Genomic DNA, 25557 nt, shown 5'->3' with positions numbered 1-25557 from the left:
GAAGCCCCCCGCCCCCCCGCGCGGGCCCGCCCAGGGCCTCACCTGTCTGAGCCGCCCCAGCAGCACTCGAACTTGTCGAAGATGCAGTCGTTCTCGTACAGAGAGCACAGCTTGCTGCGCAGGTACTCGTGCACCTTAACGAAACCACAGGGAGGTCAGACAGCGCCGCGCGCAGACCGGCGCCGACCCTGCGCGGCGGCCTCACCTGGTGCGTCTCCACGGGCCGGCTCTCCATGTTGAGGTCCCACACCTTCACCGACAGGTAGTCTCGGGTCATCATGTACCGGCCGCTGTGGCTGAATTTCACGTCCGAGATGGAGGAGATGATTTCCGAGAAGAAGGACCTACTGCTGGGATCTTCAGGTTCTTCAAAAACTGGAAAACACAACACGTTCAGCTTCTGTTCAAAAGCCGGAGGCCGAAGCACGCACCAGACCCCAGGCTCTCCTCGGGGGGCGCGGCCTGCACACCGCTCAGGCTCTGGACCTTTCTGGTCTGTGAGTTCTCTGGCCTTCGGAGACTTAGAGGAGACGGCCCCAAGGCCAGTCACGGCCGGGGAACCGCGTGAGAACCCCTGCCCAGACCCTGAGGCAGCGCCCGCGGCTGAGGCCCTGGGCTGCGGCCTGGAAAGTCCCCCTAAGACATTCCGGGGTGGGCTGTGGTCTAGAACCCCTGTGCTAACCACAGGCTGCGACCACACAGACACCGGGCGCCCGAGCAGCCCCGTCCCATCCATGTCACAGGAAGCCAGGCGGCACTGCCTGGGAACACCGAGTCCAGACTGTAACCTCCAGAGCCCCACCCACCAAACCCCGTCAGGAAAAGGGGTCAGTCCCTGCTGTCTGGGAGCCAAGCTCCACATAACAAAACCCAATTACTTTCAGAGAGATTCCAGATGCTTCCTTGGCAGATGCTCCTTTCTCCTACAGGATTTGGGCTTTTAGCAGAAACTCAACAGCCCCTACAGAGGCCGCAACCCCCTAGGGCCGCCACGCCCTCAGCTTAGGAAGCTTCAAGCAAGGATCTTTCTCTGCACTTCGTTTTGAACTGCTTTAGCCTTTTTTTTTTTTTTTTAATGTGGGAACCGGTATATTTCTTGGCTCTGCATATGAAGTTAATTTTAAGCACGCCAGCGGCAGTGCCAGGATTTACTCAAATAAGTTACTGACAAGAACTACTCTTGGCATCTTTGTTAAAATGGTCTCTAAGAATATCACGGTGAGGTCACCTGGCTGGCTCAGTCGGTACAGGGAGTGGCTCTAGATCTTGGGGTTCTGAGTTCAAGTCTCACTTTAGGTCTAGAGATCACTTAAAAAATAAACCAAAAAAAGAAAAAAAGACTATTAATCTTGAGAGAGACAGGTCAACGTCACACACTAGCTCTTTGCTGCAGGACTCCTGTACAGAGAACAGAATTCTTAAAAATTTGCTTTAGCTTCAGAAAACCGAGAATAAGGCAGAGAGGTTCCTGGGAGCCAGTCGGCAAGTGCGCGTGACGGGAGGCGCCCAGTGTGGCCGCACTCCCCCAGAGGAGACGAGAGTGTGTCCCAGGACATGGGAGTCGAGGCGTCCTCGAGGACTCAGGGGACACGCTGGCGAAGCTCGCTGTGCGGTCCGGTCCCCACCACGGCACGCAGGGCAGGTCACACATGCGCTTCTGCCTCTCTGTAAAGTTGGGCCTGTTCTTTATGGCCAAAAAATAAAAACAAAACTTTCCTCACCTAGAAAAAACTTCAAGGCCCTGTGGATGAAGGTGCTAGAGCATCCCCAGGGGGGAGGGGGGTTCCGGTGCAGCAAAGCTCACTGTGCGCAGAGCCCACCCCGACAGCCAGGGGCGCTCACGGGTGACACGCGCTCTAGCTGCCTCAGCCGAGGCCCTGACGCACAGAGGCGGAGGCAACAGATGGTTCTCGGCTGGACCCGGCCAGGGAGCCCTGGATGAAGCCCTGAGACTGTCGTGGGAGCAGCACCACGGGCCACCCCACAGGAAGTGCTCGGAGCATGCCCTCAGTGACCCCCTGGCGCCAGCAACGGCCGCGCAAAGAGCCACCCCAGGAGCAGAAGCTGCTGCTGCGCGTGCGCGGGACTAAGGAGCACAGAGACACTGAGCGGAGGTGGTCTTGTGCCTGGAGAACAGAAGGGTTTAAACGAGGCGACCTGAACCCCCCAGGCACTTACACTTCGAGTGTCTGTCACACAGCGCTGAGGAGCGCATGTCGCACAGTCTGACGGTCCCTTTGCTGCTGCTGTAGACGAGCACGTTGCACTGGTGCGGGTGGAACTCGGCCGCAGTGATCACCTCCGTCAGCTCCTCCATGTTCACAGGCTTGATGTCCACAATGTCTGAGGTGCATGGTTAAGGCAGCGAGCGCGGCGGCGTGGAGTCCGCCTCCCAGCAAACGGCGGGCGGGAAAACCCGGGGCGAGGGGAAGAGCGCACGGGTCACAGCGGTGACCATACAGACTGCGTGCGCAGGAGCACGCCAGGAAGAGGACCCGTGTCCACACCCGGGCACTGCTCCGGCCACGGCGACGTGGCTCAGAGACCTGGGCCCTTGTGCACACAAGGCTGCCTGCATCCCACTGCTGCGCTGACATCCCAGAAGCCGCTCACGGCAAGACCACAAGAGCTTCGTGGTGTGAGGAACACCCGCGCAAAAATCCCACACTTCCACCCACATGCCCCGCACGCCACCTGCCAGGTTCTGAAAGACTCTCCTTTCCTAAGACTCTCTCCATCTGCCATAGAGAGCTCGTTCTTAGGAGTGAGGACAGGGTAGCTTGCCAAGTACGGAAATCACTGAACTGAAAATACAAGGAAACAGCAGACTCTGGCTATGGGCCGCGACAGAACGGGGGCCACATGAACCTCCCACTGGAGGAAGCAAGCTGACAACTAGGTGACACCACACGGTAGGGCTTTTACGTAAGCAAGTACATAAAAGTGTAGGTGTTTCATAATCTAGGTCACAAGGAAGGGTACTTAAAACATGATCGTGAGACAAAATTTTATAAAGGCAATGAAAAACGTGACTGCGCATACATATCGCTTTGGAATTAAGAGCTCTCCCAGATCGTGAAGCAAAAACATGAGCTTCAACAGGAGAAAAATAAGGGACGCCAAAAAAATTCACAGTACCAGACAGTAAAATAACAGAAGATACTTTTAACTCACCTATAATCAAAGAAATTAAAAATGGGCTTATTTTGGTTTCACTAAAGTGAAAAGTTATTTTTCAGAAGATGCAATACCTGCTGAAAGCAGGCGCACTGAGGCAGCGGGTGCGCCTGGCTCAAGGCCTGCACGCTGGCGTGGGTGCTGGGGCTCGAGGTGCACCCAGAGCGCGGCACGGAGCCGCACCATCCACGGCTCCAAACCCTGCTGTCACACACCAGGAAGCTCAGCGACAAGGAAAGATGGTCAGAACGCAGTGGAAAAAGTGAGGCTAATGGCAGAGGCCGACTGCTGTGCACGCAGCTCCACACTCACAGGCTCTTGGGTTTTAGGGAACCCCACGTGGCCCCCGAGGAGTGCAGGGTTAGAGGGAGAGAGAACGGGATGGCCTGAGTGGCCCAGTGTTAATTAAAGTCGTGGAGCGGATCTCAGGCCCCCTGACACTCCTGAGTGCTTGAACTTCATTACCACACAGAGGATGAGCCCAGCGGTTCTCATACACATGTCCTTGCACAGACAGGAAGAGGCTGGAAAGGTGTGCACAACTACCTACGATGGTCGTCTGGAGCACAGGATGAAGGGGGAAGACCTTCCTCTGTGTTAGTTACATTTTGTTCCAGTCACGTACTCACAGGAGAAAGAAGGATTTAAAACAGAGCAATTTAAGGAGAATAAAGAGAAAGCAGGGGCCATGGGCATGAACCTCCTAAACCAGCAGGTTTCACAAGGTCACGGGAAGAAGACACAGAAGACATGGTGGCCGCAGCGGCCCCTTCGCGGCTAGGCCACACGCTCTTCATAAACTAAGTCATCACAGTAAGTAAATGATCGAATCAAGTAGAAGGACAACGGATAATAAGTGTGAAATGCTGGAATGTGAAAGGCACACGCACTTGCTTCCGGGGACTGTCCTGAGTGAAAGAGGCACATGCAGCCAGGAGAGCCCACAGACGCCCACCCTGCTCTGGCCAGCCTGACATCACTCCACAATGTGGGGAACCCTGACTGGGGCCCCCTGATGGGCACACAAGACAGAACTCTCATTTCCGGAGAAATTGGGAACTTGCCTCGCCAGTAACACGCAGACCTTCCCCTTAGTAACTGCACATTCTTTTGAATCCTCCTTAATCAGAAGACCGGATTCGTACGTGGCCACTCCCTGGGTTGGGTGAGTGACTGTCACTCTAACCACGGCCGGTGTTGCCCAGTCTGCTTCCTGGTCCCTGATTTGGGGGGAGGGCGGGGAAGAACCGAACCCCCAGCACACGCTATTTAAAGCCGCCTCCCACTAACTCGGGGGGTAGCAGACCTGGTCGTTCTTGTGACACAGAGAACCTTCCCCAAAGGTAGAAAGTAGCTTCCGTTTCTGGGACCCTCTAAATCCCAGGGAACCCCAGCTCGGGCTACCGTGCAGCAAGCACTCAGGAGGGGACTGAGGAGCGGGAGGAGGCACATGGAGCGCCAGGTGTGGGAAGAACAAACGCGTGAGAAACGCCGAGCCCGCCACCCGATGAAGGATACTGAAGCTCCTATCTGTGATCTCTAAATGCCATAGATTAATTCTCAGGTCATCTGCAGAAAGATATGTTTCATGATCACTATTTACTGAAATGGAATTTATATGGTACGTATGAGCATTCGCAAAAATTCGTCGTGGACTTGCTTCCACCATAAGATCCATGGGCTTCAATATTGGAACCTAAAAATGGAAGGAAAGAAGAATTCAAAACAAAGATCACTGCAGCATAAAATCACAATTAAAAAACAATAGAAAACAAAAAGGAACAAATCCAAGTTCACAGTGAGCTATCGGTTTTGAACAGACAATAATATCCCAATTAAGCAATTAGCAGAGCTGTGAAAACGGGCTACAAGCGGGGCCTGTCCCTTCCTGCGGCCGTCATCAGGGCTGGTTATGTCTGTCCAAGGGCAGACTGAACTGGCCCCTAGCACAGCGCCCCCAGGCACGAACGCCTCCCGCTGTGGCTTCTCTTCCCTGTGCATCCCCACAGCCACCAGGGCCGTAAAGTGTCCATGGGAGACTTTGTCAAGAACCCCCATTCTTTTCTCTCTCTTAGCAGCTATTGCCTTTGAAAGGACAGTCAGGCGCCGTGCCCCTTTCACTACGCAGGTGGTGTGCTCCGTGCACACGCCCCATGCTTAGGAGGGGCACAGAGACAGAGAGCGCATGGGGGGCCCTGGGGAGCTATGGGTGCCATGCTGGATGGGCTGCTGGCCAGGCGGGCCTTGTGGCCCGGGAGCCCTGGGAGCCGTCCGCTTACATGGTAGAGGCAGTTTTTGGTGCACAGATTATGCTTCAACAAGAAATTTTTTACAAAGGGGCACAAAACCCCCATCTCTGTGCTGGGCGCTGTGGCCAGGGGACAGGACATCTCTGCCGGTGTGGAGACAGTGGAGTCAGCCAGGCAAAGGGCGAGGGGCGAGGCCAGCCCAAACACACAGATGCCCACGCGAGAGGCAAGGGTGCCATTGTGGGTCATCGTGTCCACACGTGAGAAAAAGTAAAAAGTCCCAATGTCACTGACATTTAATGGGAAAGAAGGCAGAAGCTTTAAAATCAAAATAAAAAAAAATGAACAGTAACTCTGCTGTTCTTCTAGTTAAAGGCCATAGGGAGCACCTCGAAGGGCTGGCCCAGATCTCAGTTCGTCCTCTCTGCCCCTGAAGTCTGCAGAACTGAGCCCGGGGAAACACGCATCCACACCGCCTGCTGCACCTGTGGGCAGACGGGTGCCGACCACGCACTGGCTTCTCCGTGTGGGACACAGGTTGTGTGGCCACAGTCCTCGACCGATCTCTCAGGTGATCACAACACGTGGCAACTCTAATGCCAGGCCAGAAAGCCGCCTCCTCCTCATCAAATCCTTTTTTTGGTGCTAAAATAATTTAAGAGGGGACAAAATTTAAAAAGAGCAATATTTGGGGCGCTGCGGTGGCTCAGTTGGTTAAGCATCTGACTTCAGCTCAGGTCACGATCTCAGAGTTCATGAGTTTGAGTCCTGCGTTGGGCTCTGTGCTGACAGCTCAGAGCCTGGAGCTGCTTCGGATTCTGTGTCTACCCCTTTCTGCCCCTCCCCCACTCATGCTCTGTCTCTATCAAAAATGAATAAACTTAAAAGAAAAAAAGCAAAATTTGACTCTTGTTCAGCTAAGTTTGGACAAATAATCCATTTTTAGCTTTTGGAGAGGCAATAAAGAAATCAAACGAGGGCCTAAACTCACAAAGGCCAGTCTATTTATAGCCTGGGATCTTTTAAACCCCATGTGATTAATAAAAGCAGTTTCTGACGAAATTACACTGTGGCCACCAATTAGACCAATTTTATTTAGGCTGAACGTATAAAAGAGCCTGTGAATAAAACTGACACTGGGGCCAAACAGGACAGCGGTTGTTACCGCAGAGGCAGAGGCGAGGGAGCGTGGTGTGCTGAAGGGGCCTGCTCNGGAGGGAGGGGGCGCAGGCGCGGGGAGGGCGGGCGTGCCCGGCGGGGGGGCAGAGCAGGACGCCGGGACCTTCTCCTTTCTACCACACGTAAAGGAGTTTCACATGTTGGCAGCTGTGACACGAGCGCTACCGTCACCCAGAGCGGTTTCTCACCGCCGCACGCCGCAGGGATGTGACAGGGGTAGCCCGGGGGCAGACATCACCAGTGTTTGCATCAAAACATCTTGTTCAGATTAGTTTTATAAACTCGACCTGAGTACATTACATTGCTTCTCAGAGACCACCCCCCGCAACGGGATCTAAGGGCCCGTGACGGTGCCGAGCCGTCCCGCTCTTCTCCTTGGCGGGGCCGTGNTGACCGCCGTCCCGGCATGCCGGGTGCCCCCGCCTCGCTGCAGCGGGGTGCGGTGCAATGAAAGGCCTTGCAGTCTGGGCTCCTGGCCCATAGCGCCTTACTCCTAACCCAGAACGTGTCCGCTAACTAGGTCTTTACTTGATACACAATATTCAACAAAGTTTTTAAACCTCGTTAATAAAGAAACCAGCCGGCCAACAACTTTCACAAGCACCGGGCCGCGGTTTCAGGGCTCGCCTCGCACCGATGCCGGCGTCCCCGCACCCCACCTCCTTTCCCACCTCCCGGCTCACTTTCCACACCCACCGGGAGTGCACTGCTGAGCCCATTACAAGATACTGAGACCTTACTCAGTTAGTTGTACTCAATGTCACAGCTGTTAAAAGGTAAAAAAAAAAAAAAATCTAGGTATCAGAAGTGATGGTCATTTCATATGGGATGGGGCCCAGGGACAGCAAAAAGGAAGGGGAGAATTTTGTAAATTTAACAATCAGGAAAAGCAGTGATGCTCTGGAGACCTGAGAACAGGCCCCAGCTAACTCGGGGCGCTCCATGAGAGCCTCGGCGGAGCATCTGTGGTCCACGCGGCTCCATCCAGGGCAACGTTCCAAATCCCACTGGACGTCACCACAACCAACGCGCTACTCAGAACCTTTGCAGTGAAAGGGAGTCGGAACACTCAGATCTGTTGTGGACTTGAAGATCTGAGTCTTTTCTGTGGACTTAGATCTGAGTCTTTTCTTTGGCATCACCATGTTTTCTAAAGATGCCGTGTGACTTCCCGCTTCTGTGAGATACGAGGAAGCGCGACCTGGACACATACAAACAGTGGTGACTGTGATCGCAGACAGCCTCCCTGAGCTGGAGAAAGCAGACCCCGCAGTGGCCCTACTCAGCGGTCTTCTCTACACAGACTTACGCACTGTCCCCGATTAACTAGGAAGGGAACGGAGTAGTGTGAGGAAACGGAGCGTGTACCCTCAGTGCTGTAATTCGAAACGGGTCCCGAAGCCGTCCATCTTCATCTTTCAAGTTATAACCTTCTGCTCTTTTGTCCCGCTCGCTTATTTTCCATAATTTAATAGTTTTATCTGCAAATAAAAACCTTAGTCTCCGTATTAAAAGAAAAACCATAGCATGTGCCACTATTAGTTGAGTATTACATCAGAAAGCTGTGTGGTTCTCTGTGGATTTATAGGCTTATGAGCCACTGAACCGTAGTTTCTGGTTATGGAGAAACCTGGACCTTCTGTCCGCACATAAGAAAAGACGTGGGTGCGTGTGTGCACTAACCTCTGTGCTCTCAGCCCGCCACCTGCTGCCTGGCTAATCATTTACCCTCCCCAAAGTTTAAAGCAGAAACACTTTCTAGAGTGGGTTAAAGTAAAAAGGAACCTATACCCAGAAAATTAAAAATAAACGCTACATCAAATAACCACTTAAGAAAAAGCTCTTACCATTTGTAGAGAGGAGAAAATGAGCAGCATTCTGTTGTGGTAACCACCTAATTTTATTTATTTTTTCCTCAATTTCTAGACTTTTCAAATAGTCAAACTCTGGTTCATGACTTTGAAAGGTACTGTAAACATTATATTCTCCCCTAGAGTGAGGGCGGCTTTTATTCTGCAAGGAAACAGGAGGCTGTTTTAATGAACAAAGCACAGTGCAAAGAAAAACTCAGTACTGAGTATAAAACGACCAGACACATTTTTAAAAAGTTAAACAAAATCTCAGGTCAGAACTTCTCAAACAGATGACACTCCAAATTAATGTACTGGGAAGAACGAGTGACAGACTTCTGCCTGCATCCCAGGCACGCTCCCCAGAGCGGGTCTGCAGAACAGGCCTGTGTGTGCGTGTGAGCCAGGGTTCCGGAAACACGAGCGGGCCCCGGCGCGCGTGCGCTTCTGCAGACAGGCTGAGCGCTCACGGCCGGAGGGGGAGAGCTCGCCCACCGGGCCCTGGGGCGCCTGGCCCAGCCGCGCGCGCCCACCGGGAGGCGGCCCGCGAAGGGAGCTTATGCAGTGACCACCAGCAGGGGGCGCTGGTTATGCGGGTTTTTATCGCACGTCACACAATTCCACATGTTGCAGTAAAAGTGGAAACACACGCTCGGGAAGATACAGACCGTCCTCAAAATCCTAACCAACTCCAGGAAGGCAGAGGGAGAGGAGGGTAAGATTCGGAGATAAAGCGGAACGCCAACACGGGGAGGACACACGGCAGCCTCATGTACCTGCCGAGGGCTTGATTTTCTTTTAGGGAAGAGTAAAACCTGGGTGGCGGGTTCATAATATATTTATACTAATATCTGAAATCTTCTGTAGGTCTCAAATGACATTTTCTATAAAATAATAAGAATATTATGTAATTAATATAATTGTTTTAAATTTTTTTAACTTTTAAATTTTAATTCCTGCCACATGATCAGCATCTGAAGTCTTACTAACACTTTTCAGGATGTGTGTCCGAGAAACTGAATGAAACAGAGGAACCTTTACGTCCGGACTCTTTCTGTTCCTGAGTTACGGTCCCGCGGGACGAGGAACCCGCCCCAGCGCTCCCTGGATCCCTCCGCTGCCGCGCGCGCCCGGAAGCCGCCCGCGGGCCCCGGGACGAGCACGCGGCCTCCACGCGTGTGCTGTGCGAGGCCGGCTAATGCTGCATAGCCCGCCTTCAGGCCTCTACCCTCCACCAGAAGGCAGAATTTGCCAGCAAATGCTTCCAGCTTGCCAATGAGAAAAATGAAATGGAACTATTTAAAATGAAAAATCTGTCGAGTCATGAGTCCCAGGGCCCAGGACGGTGACCCACCTGGAGAAACGGCAAACCTGAACAGACCGAGGAGGCGCCCGCATGGATGCGCTGCCCTCCTTCACGGGCCACCGAGTGCGAGGGCCGGATGGATGCTCCTGACCCACGGCCCGTCTTCCCGCTGTAACTGCCCGAGCTGCACCCCCCTATCCCCCAAACCCCTGCCCGCAGGCTGAGACCCCGCGGCGGCCCCCGAGGGCCTCCGGGCAGTGAGCGATCTCGGCGCCCTGTCCGGGGAGAGGCAAGAACAGAGACGGTGAGAGCAAGGCCACCAGCCCGAGCTGCAGGGACGGTGACCCCAGGCAGGACAAGAAGGTGGCGGCAAGTACATCTTGTCGTCAGACGTGCTGAGTCGGCTGCAAGGCTGCGCTCTGAGGACGAGGGCGGCACAGCCACGTCCCTAAACCCTGCTCCCCGGAGATGGACACACCAGGCTTCCCGAAACAGGGCTCTGCCGCTGAGGCTGAGAGGGAACAAAGCCAGCAAGGTCGACACTGCTGGCCACGCCCCCCCGCTCAGGTCTCACGCGCACCCCTGCACTTCCCGAGGGCCCCCTAGCACCCTGATTCCTCAACCTGACACCCACGCCCCCTCCCCAGCCAGCTAGGGCCCTGCTGTGTCCTCACACCCGCCCCAGGCTTTGCAGAAAGGGCCGCGCCCTCTGACGGCACTGGGAGCCCCACGCCCTCAGTGCACCCTCAGTGCGGGGCGTGTATGCAACCACGACAGGATTTCAAAGGCAGGTGGAAGAGGAAGGCTCTTGTCGTGTTAACCAAAATGCCGGGAAAAGGATGGGGAAAAACAGCTGCCCAGGAGTTTGGAAGTCACAGCTGGTTGGGTTTATCAAATTTGAACATCTTAGACTACGTGTTGCTGTACAAATCTGTTGCTTCACTTTATTAATAATGATTTAATCCATCTTAACTAAACACTTTATACTACAGGTTCTCAAAATTGTTATCAACATATTTTGTAACAAGACACTTGAATTTTACCACAATCTATCTCACATCTGAAGTGAGGTAGTTTTTAAATTTCAATGATATGCACAAAAATGAGACAATTTTTCTATAAGGATATCATTAAAATGGCAAACTTTAAGGCACTGAAAGTGAATTCTTAAATTTAGGACAGCTGTGGCTCAGCCATCTGTTAAAAATAATCCTTCTGCTAAAAGTCATAAACACCACTAACCACTTTTACTTCTGCTGAAAAGGTCAGATACACAGTTCTATTTAAGGAGCACCACGTAATAATCTACCTCTGGGAAAAGAATGCAGAACTATGAATTTGTCAAATCATCTGTGAAGATTTTCAAAGACTAATGACAATGTATATTATTCACAAGAGTTCTCACCATTTCAAATCAGAAAAAATAAGATCAAAACAATTTTAAGGGGCACCTGGGTGGCTCAGTTGGTTAAGCGTCCAACTTCGGCTCAGGTCATGATCTGGCTGTGTGTGGGCTTGGGCCCCACATCAGGCTCTGTGCTGACCACACAGAGCCTGTTGGGATCTTCCTCTCTCTCCCTCTCTCTCTCAAAATAAATAAAATAAAAACATTACAGTTTTTATTTTAATTAGGGCACCTGGGTGGTTCAGTTGGGTAAGCATCCTACTTTGGCTCAGGGCATGATCTCAAGGTTCGTGAGTTCGAGCCCCACGTTTGGCTCTGTGCAGAAAGCTTGGAGCCTGGAGTGGATTCTGTGTCTCCCTCTCTCTGCCCCTCCCATGCTCATAATTTGTCTGTCTCAAAAATAAACATTAAAAAACAATTTTTAGGGGCACCTGGGTGGCTCAGTTGGTTAAGCATCTTGACTTCGGCTCAGGTCATGATCTCATGGTTTGTGAGTTTGAGCCCCGTGTTGGGCTCTGTGCTGACAGCTCAAAGCCTGGAGCCTGGATTCTGTGTGTGTGTGTGTGTCTCTCTCTCACAAATAAACAAACGTTAAAAAAAAATTAAAAGTTTGTTTTTAAATCTATACAGACATATGAAAATGAGAGCTGCAACATGTATATTTCAATGAGATGCTGGCACCCATGCATCTCTCCTCACTCACCAAAGCAATCCTCCACTCCGAACGGGGTGCCTGGGGCCCCCCTCCCACAGACGCTCCTATGCCCCCTCTCTCTGGTGGCAGGGCCGGCATTCGCTGCCGCACAGATCTACTGCAGGGGCACCAAGGCCCACTAGCTGCCACACCAAAGTCCTGCCACAAAAATGTAGAGACTAGAATCTACAGATGAGGAAGTACCTGCTCACTGACCTGCCTGGACACAGACAAGGGCCTGTGTGTGACTCTGTCAGGAAAGAAGACAGATGGCTTTCCACAAACCCAAGCCTGGCTTGCCCGTGGTTCTCTCAGGAATATGTCCACGACAGATGAGCAGGGCACCAGGCCACCTTGCTTCCTTCATCAGGACCCCTCCCGAACTCTGATGAGGAGCCCCAGAAATAAAAGGGGGCAGCAAGGCTTGGTTCTATGTCTCATTTTATGCATAACTGAAAAAGATGGGCTTCTGTGCCCTTCCCCCCCAAAAGGGGGAGTGACCTAAAACTGCAGTGCTTGTGATTACAATTCACTGTGGGGTCCTCCAGGCCCCACTGAGGTCTCCTTCCTCCCAGCACTGACAGTGGAGCCCTCAGGGGGATGGACGACATACTCTGCTCCCCTCTGACCGAGGAGGGAGACAGAATTCACGGCCCCCCACACAGAATCCTCCCCGCAGCTAGTGCCGCGGGAGCTGTTGGGAGCAGACAGGACGGCTGGGAGCTGCCACCTTCACTGGCTTGTGGACTGATTTTCACTGATAGTCACTTGAATTAATTACAGGATGAAAGCAAATGAATGTGAAGCCCCACCACCCAATCCTCCATCTGGTCCTCACGACAGCCTGTGGACAGAGCGAGGGCTCTCCTCCCATGAAGATGAGGGCACAGGGGCCTTAACTGGAGCTCACAGAGTGGACGTCAGTGAGCTGAAGCACAGATCTCACTCGGCCCTGAGATAAGAAGATTCTATACGGTTAATGGGACGTATCCGAATCTTAAGTGAAATCAGAGACTGAGAAAGCGCCGCGCTTCTTTCCTTCCTTCCGAGTGACACCAGAAACGCTGCATTTCATTTGGCTTGTGGACTGTCAACCACTGACCTCTTGTTCCCGCTGAAAAATAACGACTCTGCCGCCCTTGTCTCCCGTCGCAAGAAGATCTCCAGAGTAATTAAATTCAACAGTTGAGATGATGTCAGCTGTCAATAAAATACAGAAGCAATTTATCAGATTATGATTTTGAAAGGAGACATCATCAATTATAAAAATCTATTTTAAAAGGTTCAAAAGAAAAATAAACATATATAAAACTTCCTCCCTATTGGATAAAGCAAACTTTTCATGGGAAACCTGTAATTACCAAGCAGCCAATTCTGGTTCCAGTGCCCAGAGCCCAAGGGCCCAAATGGGCTCATGGGGTTTGCTCAATGGACTGAGCGCCTGGTCCCTGGGGCACCTGGATTTACCTGGACTGTGTTGTCCTGATACAAGGATACGGTGTAAAAATTTAGACAAATAATTTTGAGAAGAAAAACAGAAAAGAACTGGTCCTGGAAGACTGGTACTAATTTTCTAATGCACGCCTAATATTAACTTTTAAAATAAATCTGATTCTTGCATGATATTAACAGAATATTTTTAATATTCTTTGCATTAACTTCTGCTGCCTTCTGTACACAATAACCTTACAAACAGCACAAACTCTATTTCACTGACTGGATATGGTCACTACCATCGGTAACGACGATAATGACTTCATCATTACCTCCAATGAGACACTGCTCACTGGCTGCGGGATTTCTGACACTATCCACACAAGGATCTTGGCCGTCGGCTCACTACGGGTAAAGGCCACAGGGCTCAAAGAACAAAGCCAAGTGCTAGAAAAGTCCTTCGGTACCTAAGGCTAAGGCCTAGAAAGAATAGATCTGAATTCACGAAACAGACTCCTGGATCGAGAAAAATAGAAAACCTGGTTTCCTCCAGCTCAGGGGTGCGGAGTGCAGGCTGAATTAGGACCGAGGCGGGCTCGGCCCCGCACAGGCAGCTGTCAGCCTGCTCCTCCACCACAGGGACTCCTCCCCTGCCCCAGACAACCTCCTCCCTGGCGGCTCCGAGGAAGGGCTGGAAGGGAGGGCTCCGTACCGCCCCATCCCTGCTGCTGGGGCACCGACACGAAAGGCCTGGCGGATGGCGCTCCGCATGCAGGGCCACGGCTCCACGGAGGCCGTGGGGTTTAAGCCCAAATACCGCCGTACAACTACTGTCAACACGACCGGCCCGAATCTAAGAAACAGACCCCCAGACTGACATCACTTAAAGAACCTCCCCCTGAGGTTGTCAGAGTGGAATACAAATCTTAAAGGAGTGCACAAATATTTTAGTTGGATGGTAGATAATATAGGGCTTCCTGGGAAACAAACTCTCACCGTTTTTCTAAGGAGGCTCCACCCCAGGAGCCCAAGGTGGGGCTTGAACTCAAGACGCTGAGATCAAGACCTGAGCTGAGATCAAGCTCAGGTGTGTCTGTGCACTAACTTTTAAACACACACTGAATTTTGTGCCTGTGATTTTTCTTTCCTTTAAAAAAAAAACAAAACCGTTCGGTCAGATCTAGGAAAAGAATTAGGCTTCTTGTTAGAAGTGCCACTTTTTAAATTAAATTACTCAAAATAGCCCAATTTGCTTAAATGAAATTAAAATACTCTGTATTGGACTAACTGGCACTAAATCTCTGTCATTCATACCCAAGGGGTGTGCAATATTATATATAATTAATGGTATTCTAGCTCTGTCAGTGATTTTTAAACTTAATTAAAATGGACTGAATCTTTTAGAAGAGAAACTCCCATGACTGCCACTGGTGAGAAATTGCTTTCATTAACCTACGTAAATATGTATGAATCTAAAATTAGAAAATGCTGTCTGCAGAGTCTAGAAGAGCTCTAAAACCAAAATGTATATAAATATACAAACTAAATACCAAGAAAATTATAAAACCAATAAAATTTAAATTATCAATATGAATTTAACATGATGGCCATTACTTTACAGAACTAGTGTGATGCTAAAAGCATAAACATGGTACTGAGTAAGGGCACAGAGTGGGGCCTTTAACCATGCCAGGCCCCGCACGGTGGCTCAGCGTCCCGTGGCCCTTGCTGGCCACCTCTGTGGCCCTGCTGGTCTGGCATGGCTGCAGCAGGGCCCCCGTGCACTGGCACACAGGCTGCACGGAGGCACTTGGCCAGGAGGGGGTCACCTGGCTGACACAGAACTTAGTAGATGTTCAGGTAAAACTCAGTAAGGACCCACCTCAGACTTTCTGCTAAGTGTGGCCACTGTAGTCAACGCGCTAACGTCCCCTCCCTTAGCTGCCACTAAGGTGCCAGAAAGGAACTGGAAAGGCGTCCATCCACAGGGTAACAGTGGTGAGCAGGCTTTGACAGAGGATGGCAAGGGGTGGCAGGTGTGGTGACAGTATTCTGCGCCCCTCCCCCGCCCCCCCAGGGAGACAGCATGCATGCAGGGGAGGGGCAGAGAGAAGAGAGAGAGGGAGACATAGAATCCAAAGCAGGCTCCAGGCTCCGAGCTGTCAGCACAGAGCCTTGACACGGGGCTCGAACCCACAGACAGTGAAATCATGACCTGAGCCAAAGTCTGACACTTAACTGACTGAGAGCCTCCCAGGAGCCCCGACAGTCTTTTTTTTCTTTTTTTTAATCCAAGTTTGTGAACATACAATATAATAATGGTTTCAGTAGAATAGCGACTCACCACTTACATACACCACCCAGTGCTCATCCCAACAAGTGCCCTCCTTGACGCCTCTCACCATTTAGCCCATCCCCCACTCAATGCCTTTCTAGCAACCGTCAGTTTGTGCTCTGTATTTAAGAGTATCTTCTGGTTTGTTGGTGACAGTCTAAGTATGCACAGGGGCCACATGCTGCGGGCCTCAGCCAGGCTGGGCACCAGGTACTGGGCTGGAGGTGGCGGAAGGTCTGTGGAATGAAATGCTGGGTCACCTAGCTTGTGCCCATCCCATGGGAGAGAGCACACGGCTACTCCCGCTTTCTGGTTCCCAAACACTGGCTGCCACCCTCTCCGAGGCTCCTCTCCAAACTGAGAAATCAAGGGACAAAAGCGCGGGGGCCTGAAAGAGATGATCGGCCGCAGGGAAGCCGGCCCAGCTGGCTCCATCCTGAACATGAGCCAATGTCTCAGGACCTGCGGTCGGGGGGGGCAGAAACAAGGAAGTTGGAGGACAGAGGGACAATGCCTCAACAAAACCTCACGGAAGCACTTCCTGTGCTCAGGGAGTTAACGCCTCCTAACAGGAATGACATCACCAACGCCAGCTGGGTGCCCGCGAGGTGCCAGGTGACACTGTGAGAGCTGCATTCGGTGCGTGAACCTCCCACAGCCTATGACGCAGGGCTCCCATCACCCCTCTGGGAGGGAGAGAGGCGGGTGCTGGGCGCAGCTCACCCACACTGGCAGCCCCCGCCGGTAATGGGGGGGCACGGTGCCCCTACGTCCAGAGGGGTCCCTCGAGGGTGAGCAGCGGGCTAACTGTAAGAAAGGAAAAACAAGCAAGTGTGTTTTGAAATTCAAACAGTAATAACAATTTTAAAAGTCAACACCGCCTCCAAAGCCTAGAGCAAAAAGACACAGAGGACGGAAGGAGAAAAGATAATGTGAGGATCTGGTTTGGTGGCCCATTAGCCAGTTAAACAAGCTCTAGAAAGACATCAGAGAAAAGGAACTGGGGAAAAATCAAAAAATAAAAACTAAAACAAAAAAAACCAAAGGACTAAGACAAGAGTTAGCTGATAGCTGACAAGGTCTGGTGAGCACCACGCCTGACGCATGAGAAAACCCTGGCCCAAGGCGCCTCACTCTGGAAACTAAACACCCAGGATAAGAGGGAAATTCTAAAATTCTCCAGAGAAAACAAACAGATCCCAGATGAAAGGAAATCAGGCAGAACATAGGAAAACGGTGGATGGAATACCAACCACCCTCAAGATTCTGAGAAAACATCATTTTCAACCCATCATTCTACAGCGAGCCACTTTCTCCACAGCGTTTAAGGGAGGAGTGAAGAGGTTTTGAAACCTGCAAAAAGCAAAAACGCTTTTCTCAGAATGAGAACAGACCACGGGAAAGGAAGATGGGGGATGTGACACGCCAGGGACGAAGACGGCCCCGAGGCGGGGTCAAGGGCCCAGGAGAGCGCAGTCCCGGCGGGAGGAGGCTGCACAAGAGGAGATGCCGTCCGGGAAGAGCAGGGCGAACGGCTTCCACGCTGTGTCTGGGAAAGTCACTGCTAGGTATCTGACCGTGTGTGTTTAAACCGCACAAAAGACAGAGAACTAGGCATGTGAAAGAATCAGGCAATCATTGGCTCTAGGATACATGAAATTTGTAAGAAAAAGAAAACATATAAATACTTTAATTCAGTAATTTGCCTAATCAGTAACCAAAACTTCTAAGAGAATTTTCTCAACTCTTTTTTCCTCCCCCAGGGAAGGTGGGGGAGTGCATGTGGGTGGAAGGTGATGTTAGCAAAAACAAGTAAATCCTCAGGTACCATACCAGGAAGTCAGTACTTACTATTCAAAATCAGGAAATCAAAAGTTAGCAGTGAGGACAGGATTCAGGGCTGCTAACGGGACTTCCCGGCAGGTGAGGAGGAAAGAGGCACCACATGGAAGGTAACAAGCATCACGGTGACATAAGGAAAAAGCAAGAACAAGAACTACGGAGCGGGGAGGGGGGCCCAGAGGGAAAACAGAGTCAACAAGGCTTTAGAAGATGGGGCAGTGAAGTCCCGTTCCCGCGCCCTGGGGTCATGGCACAGCACAGGGGCACCCGGGACACGGGAGAGCAGGGTGGGTAGACAGGTGGGGTCAGGGAGCGCGTGGCACAGGAGACGCAGGTGTGGACCTGGGCTCAAGAAGCGGCCTCAGCAGACCGTACCTCTTTTTTCTACACGGTATGAGAGAAGATTCATCTGCTCGGAGCGAAAGGGAGGGGGTACTGGGGAGGTGGGGGGCGTGTGCAGGGCGTGTTCTCAGGAGTGAGGCCACACGACACAAATGTGGGACTGTCTCAGTGCCAATGCCCATGTGAGACGTGAGGTCAACAGCTTGTTTTTAAAATCCAGCAAACCTACAGACAGACAACTGTATGCAACGCGCTGCCCTGGGGACAAGCACGGGCACTGTCCCCGCCCCCGACGTCTCAGTGGAGGAAAGGACTCTGATCGAGTCCACCCGGTGGAGCTCCTGCAGCGGCGCAGCGCGGGCAGGGGCTTAGACCAGGGGCTCAGAGAGAGAGAGAGGTCAAGAGTGAGCAAGGGGTGAGAGCGGGTCAGGCCCTGGGTCCAGCCGAGGGGTCAGGAGAGGCAGCTCTAGCGGGCTTGCTAGACGATGCTTGCACTTTCCCAAACTTGTACATTTTTCAAAACACCCCTGAGGGTGAACATGTCAGTTCCTCTGCTTCTGTCAACCTTTCCTGCCCATCGGGTGGAGGCTGAATGACTGAGCGCCGCCCCCCCGGGGGCCGCTCCCTTCCTCTGCTGCCCAGGCTCCACAGAGCGACAGAGGAGTCTTCTCGAGGGCACGAGTAACATCAGCACCGTGCTTAAAACCCTACCAACAACACCCAACTATCACGGCTTGTGTGCTCCGCAGAGTAAGCGCACACGGCACTCCGAGCTTGTCACCTAAAACTGCTGAGTCACTGTCACAGGAAAATGAAGCCACAGCAATTAGAAGGGAGGTTCAGATTGCAGTGTTCAATTTTTTCTCCCCTCTCCCGGTGGTTAAGGCTGTGGATTATTTCCCCACCACCCCCTGGCCAGCGAGCAGGACGCAGGGGAGGCTGCAGGGGTGCATGCCGCTCTGGAGACCACCGGCCCGGCCTTGACACTCCCTCACCAGCAGGACCGTGTGAAACCGTCCCAGGCAGCGGTCCCCATCAGAGCCAGGCATCTGCCTCCCTTAAGATCTCATCAAAGCTGGTCCTGGGCCAGGAAGCCTCTGCCATCAGGAAGCCGGGAAAACGACCACACACCCACCCAGATCGCAGTTCCAAGTGTCACGGGGTGGGGAAGAGCAGCAGCTCTCACAGGCCACTTGCAGGACAGAAAGTGCACAAGCACTTGGAAGACTGCTGGGCACTGTCCGCCGGAGCCAGGCAGCCGCCCGTCCCGCGAGCCGGAGGCCCTGCTCCAGGCACACGGCCACCAGCAGCACGCAGTGGCGGCGCCGCTACAGCCTTACCAGTGGCACCTCCACGGAACAAACAACCCAAACGCCCAGCACTGTGGGAAGGTGCCCCCGGGAGGGGGCTCATCGGTGCCTCCTCGCGGCGATGCCACGAACGGATTATGGCTACACCTGTGAAATGCTTTAGTCTCAGGAAGAAAGTACTACCAATTCAACAGCAGGGGAACCTAATCCCTAACGTTACTCCTCCGGGGGTAGGAGGGCCAGGGTACCAGGGAGGTGCTCTCCGGAGCGCGCTGGGCCCCTGCTCCTGGGACCCTGCATGCCCCGCTACGTCCCGGTTACCGTGTCCACCCTCTCCCGGATTCTTACCCGCGGGTCTGGTGCTGGCAGCCCCCCGCCCTCGCTCGCCACTCACATGGACGGACCTCCACGCACCCCCGACCCCCTGGCAACCACGTCTCCACACCCGGTCCTGCCCGGGTTTCTGGCTTGCCAGTTATCCGCCTCCGTCTCCGCTGAGGATTCAGCTTATTCCTTGTAAAACCACAAGTGCCTGGGGTGCCTGGCGGCTCAGTCAGTTGAGTGGCTGACTTCAGCTCAGGTCATGATCTCGCAGTCCATGGTTCGAGCCCCGTGTCAGGCTCTGTGCTGACAGATCAGAGGTTGCTTCTGATTCTGTGTCTCCCTCTCTCTCTCCTCCTCCCCCACTCACACTTTGTGTCTCTCTCTCAAAAATAAACATTAAAAAAAATTGAAAAACAACAACAACCCACAAGTGCCCAGAGCAGATTGTTCCTCCATCAAGAGAGGGTCCTGTCCGTCCCACCTCATCTGGAGGACTCTGCTCAACGGCAGTGTTCCTGCTCTCTGCAGCACCCTCAGTTTCCTCCCCTCTAACAGATTAGTCCTAATTTCAAACAGAAACACTGTAGTCTATCAGGGCGCCTGGGTGGCCCAGTCGGCTAAGCATCCAACTTCGGTTTGAAGAGCCAAAAATTAAGTCCTCCCTTAAGAGCAACCTCGGGCTGCACGTGGCCCCAATTCCAGTCCCAGGAAAAGCCTCAGACTGTTCAAGGCTAATGCCATCCTCAGACCGCCCTCAGGTCAGCTAATCAAAACGAAAAAAGAAACACTCCTATGGTCTGAGTCAGGCTGGGAACTGCAGATACAAACTAGCCAATTTCTCACCACTTGCTTGAACCCCACGTGGGCCCTTTAAACTCACCTCATAATTGGTCATTTTCAAAGGATTCTCAAGAGTCATGATTGGGTCCCGCCAAAAGTAACGAACACCTCACAGATACTGAATGGTCAAAGCTGTCACCAGGGGTGCTAGACAATTGTAATTGGTGCTTATGTGATGATGCTACACGTACTGTAACACCCCCATCCCTTACTCCTTAAAAACCCAACTCGCTATTGTTCTTGGCTTCATCTTGCTGCCACGACAGCGGTAGGCGGGTGAGCCCCTGCTCGAGCTTGTAATAAAGACCCTTTTGTATTTGCATCGGTGCCGGCTCCTTGGAGGTCTCTGGGAACTCGCGAATCGGGCACAACAGGTTCAGGTCATGATCTCACAGTTCGTGGGTTTGAGCCCCGCATTGGGCTCTGTTGACAGCTCAGAGCCCGGAGCCTGCTTCAGGTTCTGTGTCTCCCTCTCTCTCTGACCCTCCCTGACTCATGCTGTCTCTGTCTCCCAAAATTAAATAAATATTAAAAAAAATTTAAAAACAATAACAACACTGTAAATCTATCATCTTAAAAAAAAAAAAGTTGACCTCCACACTCTGTTGTGGTCATTGCTGTGATTTCTGTCCCCTTAAAGCAAAGCGGGACAGTGCTCTGTCCTCACTGCCTGCACCTCCTCTTCCCACTCTTTCTGGAGTTCACTCTAAGGAGTGTCTGCTTCCACCACTCGGCAAGTTCACCTGTTTCAACCCACCCAGGTCCTTTCTCATCGTTACCAAACCCGTTCTCTGCCCTGTCTATGAACTCAGAAGAGGTGTATCGAGGGCACTGGCCACACTGCTCACGTCCCGCTCTCTGCAGCAATCGTCAGAGTGGTGTGTGTTTATATGTAGGAGCCCCAACAGTGAGAACATTAGCCCTGTGACAAGTGGCCTTCTGAAAATCACACTCAAAAATTCTGAAGAACACTTTACTGTATACTCAGATCGAGGAGTACTATCTACTCTCCAAAGGACAAAGGGTGTAATGAGGATGTCACGTAAATCAGTTTCCACTCATCGTGGTGGAGATGATGAGAGCACTCTGAAACCTACCGTATTTACATTAGAGAACAGTAAATCTGCTACCAGCACACACAAATAAATGTGCATGTGTGTGTACATACATTGCATTTCTAGCTACGTCTTTTTTAAGCAGATCACCAAAGGCAAAAGTTCTCTTTCAGAAAGCAGACTTCAATGACCCGGCAGTGAATTAGAAGCCTCCACCAAATATAAAAAAAGGAAACTCCCCCTGTGAGAGATATAGAAAGGTCCTAAACTAGAGACAGTATAATCTTAAAAGCATCCCAAATTAAGTTTTTCCAAATTATGAGTAGCTGGATAAAATGTGATAAAACAGAAAAATCTGAATATCATTTTTTAGTCAATCACTAAAATAAAGTTTGTAGCAAATTATCTAAACTGGAAAAGTCAGAAGAGACAACTGAAAGTCAGTTTCTCTGCTACCACAATAAATATTATTTTAACAACAGGAAAAGTAAACCGTATCTTAGGAACATAGGGATGATTTAACTTAATGAAAATGAACCAACATGGATACACCATTTTAACAGAATTAACAGACAAAACCACATCGTTATCCCCTGCCCAGACAAAGCATTTGACAAGGATAATCCAAAACCTGATCATCATAAAAGCATTCAATACACTAAGAATAGAAGGGACCTTCTTCAACTTGATAAAAGAGCACCTACAAAAAACATTCACAGCTAACATCATACCTAATGGTGAAAATGTGGACGCTTTCCCCGTAAGATTGGAAACAAGACAAGGCTGTTCACTGCTGACCGTTTCTTGTAAGCTTGCCCCTAAAGGTTCCAGCCAGGGCAATTAGGGAAGGAAAACAAAAGGCATCCAGATTGAAGAGGAATAAGTCAAATTTCTCTGTTTGCAGGAGACATTATCTTGTCCATTGAAAATACTAAGGAATCTACAAATAACTATCAGAGCTGATAAACGGTGCAGCAAGGGTGCAGGATATTTCTCTACGCTAGCAATGAATAATCAAAAAATGAAAATAAGGAAATGATTCAGTTTACAGTACCATCAAAACTAATAAGGTACTTAGGAATAAATGTAATCAAAGAATTGCAAGATTTACAAACTGCAAAATACTGTTTAAAGAAATTAAAGAAAACCTAAAACCTGGACAGATTTCATTCATGGATTGGAAGATTGAGTGTGAAGGCGGTAGAGTTCTTCAGGTGGACCCGCAGAACCCAGGCAACACCCCTATAAGCTCCCAGCAGTCTGCCCGATGCCCTGCCCCCAGCAGAAACTGACAAGCTAAATCTTAAAACGCATATGGGACTGCAAGGGTCCCAGAACAGCCAAAACAATTTTTAAAAAGCACAAAGTTAAAGGACTCACACTTCCTGATCTCAAAACTCACTGCAAAGCTACAATAATTAAGACAGTGTGGGACTGGCATACAGACAGACAGACACATAGACCAAGGGAACAGAATTCAGAATCTAGAAAGATACCCTCACACCTATGGCCAATTCATTTTCTTTTTTCTTCTTTGGCCAATTCATTTTCAACACAGGTGCCAAGACAACTCAAGGTGGGAAAAAACCCAGTATTTTCAGTATGGAGACAATATCCACATGCAAAATTAAGACACTGGATCCGTCCCTAACACCATATACCAACTTAATGCAAAATGGCCCAAAGACCTAAATATAAGAACTAAATCTATAAAATTCTCAGAAGAACACAAGAACAAATTTTCATGACATTGATTAGGCACTGAATTCTTAGAAGACACAAAAAGCACTGCAGACAAAAGAAAAAGAAAAGATAAATTGGATATCATCTAAATTAAGAATTCTTGTGCATCTAAGGGCACCGACAGAGTGAAAAGGCGATGCACAGAACGGGAGGAAATATTTGCAAATCATGTATCAGGCAAGACTCTAGTATCCAACCCAATAGCTTAAAAAAAAAAAAAAAGCCAACTAAAAAATGGGCAAGGCATTTGAATAGACATTTTTTCCCAAAGAGAATACACAAATGTTGAATAAGCACAGGAAAAGACGCTCAACATCATTATCACTGGGGAAACAGCCGCACAATGGGATGGCACTGACTGCGACCTTATAGAAGGATGGCTAAAGTAAAAAAAAAAAAAAAACCAGAACTGTCGGCGAGGATGCAGAGAAACTGGAACCCTCATACTGGTGGGACTGTAACATGATGCAACCACTTCGCAAAACAGCTTAGCATCTCCTCAAAAAGGTCAACACAGAGTTATGAGCGCATGACCAGCAACCTCACTCTTTGGTATCATGGCTGACAACACTGGAAACACAGGTCTATGTTAAAAATTGTTCAAGAATATTCATAGCAACATTATTTAAATACAGCCAGATACTGGAAAGAACCCAAACTATTCATGAAATGAGCTCAAAAACAAAATGTGGTCCATATTCACCCAATGGAGTATCATTCAGCTAAACAAATAATGAAATACTGACACCTCCTAGATGAATGAACCTTGAAAACTTAATGCTAAGTGGAAAAAGCCAGATCTATCGTATGATTTCATTTATATGAAATGTCCAGAATAGGGAAATCCACAGAAACAGAAAGTAGGTTAGTGGTTGCCAGGAGGTAGAGGAGGAAGGAATGAAGGGCACTAGCTAATGAGTTTCTTCTGGGGATGATGAAAATGTTCTAGAATTAGACAGTGGTGACCTCTGCACAAGTCAGTGAACATACTAAAAAATACCCAACTGTAGACTTTAAAAGTATGAGTTTTATGTCAAGTGAATCATATCTCAATAAATCTATTATTCTTGGTTTTTTTAAATATATATTTTTGAGGAGGGGAGGGGCAGAGAAAAGGAGACACAGAATCTGAAGCAGATTCCAGGCTCTGAACTGTCAACACGGAGCCCAACGTGGGGCTCAAACTCACCAACAGTGAGATCATGACCTGAGCCGAAGTTGGATGCTTAAACTGACGGAGCCACCCAGGCGCCGCTAATCCCATTTCATTCATTCATTCATTCATTCATTCATTCATTCATTTTTCTTAAATAGTTTGTCAAGTTGGTTTCCATACAACACCCAGTGCTCATCCCCACAAGTGCCCCCCTCCATGCCCATCACCCCCTTCCCCTCTTCCCCATCCCCATTGNATTCCCTTGCCTTTGGGGATGTGTCAAGTAAGAAATTGCTGCGGTTGAGGTCAAGGAGGTTGTTTCCTCCTTTCTCCTCTAGGGTTCTGATGGTTTCCTGTCTCATGTTCAGGTCCTTTATCCATGTTGAGTTTATTTTCATGTATGGTGTGAGAAAATGATCTAGCTTCATTCTTCTGCATGTTGCTGTCCAGGTATCCCAGCACCATCTGTTAAAGAGGCTGTCTTTTTTTCCACTGGCTACTTTTTCCTGCTTTGTCAAAGATTAGTTGCCCATACATTTGTGGGTCCAATTCTGAGTTCAGTATTCTATTCCACTGGTCTATGCGTCTGTTTTTGTGCCAATACCATACTGCCTTGGCGATTACAGCTTTCTAGTAGAGGCTGAAGTCTGAATCCCACTTCATTTAAACCAAAGGAGCCTCTGTTTCTTTTTGGCCACTTCTCACAAGCACGTGCATAAGGTGAAGGCAGCAGCAGATCAGGAAAATCATGTACACGTCATTCCCCAACTAAGTCTTGTCAGGCCGATTTCAATGGACTTCAAGACTTAGGCAACCATATTTCACTTCCGTCGTTAAAGCCCAACAGAGATTTAACTGAACTCTGTCAGGAGAATCTGAGTCATACAGAGTATTCTACCCCGTCCTAAAAAACAACAAGTTTTTATCCCAAAGGCTATCTGACAATATATATTGCCCTTTCCCGCAGACATATTAATATTAAGTAACCTGAACGGTTTCTAGGACACCCTGTGCTGAATCGCCTACACAGTGCCTCTCTCAGTAATGAAGGGCTGAGGCCACGGCAGAAGTCTGAAACAAGGCCAGTCGAAGTACCCGGGCACGACCAAAGACAGGTATCACCATCATCAAAGCACACACCAGATTGTCTGGAAGAAAATTAAAACTACACACGCCTCAACTGAACATCTTGCCCCAAAAGGATTCCGGCCCACCCCTACACATTGCAGCCAGGGAAGTTTTTATTTTTCAAACACATTCTTAACACACATCAAGTGAATTCTCACTGCCCTCAGGCTAATGATCACAACCCTCAT

At 50.2% G+C, this 25557-nt stretch overlaps 1 protein-coding gene across 6 annotated transcripts in view; it reads right to left on the bottom strand.

The window, feature by feature from the left end:
* Positions 1 to 25557, bottom strand: part of PPP2R2D (protein phosphatase 2 regulatory subunit Bdelta) — a 49010-nt gene that overhangs the window by 7325 nt on the left and 16128 nt on the right. For 2 of the 6 annotated variants that reach the window (XM_077762991.1, XM_077762992.1), the window contains exons 2-6: positions 12963 to 13060; positions 4696 to 4873; positions 2179 to 2343; positions 206 to 375; positions 43 to 134 (exon numbers count right to left, since the gene is read on the bottom strand). In XM_077762991.1, coding sequence (XP_077619117.1) covers positions 43 to 134; positions 206 to 375; positions 2179 to 2343; positions 4696 to 4855 — 587 coding nt within the window. In that variant the 5' untranslated portion in view covers positions 4856 to 4873; positions 12963 to 13060. Of the gene's footprint in view, positions 1 to 42; positions 135 to 205; positions 376 to 2178; positions 2344 to 4695; positions 4874 to 5911; positions 6072 to 7914; positions 8054 to 12962; positions 13061 to 25557 lie in introns of those variants that run through there. The other 4 variants (XM_077762989.1, XM_077762995.1, XM_077762993.1 and 1 more) reach the window with 3 other exon arrangements.

This window comes from Crocuta crocuta, unplaced genomic scaffold, assembly GCF_008692635.1.
Source record: "Crocuta crocuta isolate KB4526 unplaced genomic scaffold, BGI_CrCroc_1.0 scaffold466, whole genome shotgun sequence".
NCBI classification, from domain to species: domain Eukaryota; kingdom Metazoa; phylum Chordata; class Mammalia; order Carnivora; family Hyaenidae; genus Crocuta; species Crocuta crocuta.
This window is presented reverse-complemented; position numbering and strand designations above follow the sequence as displayed.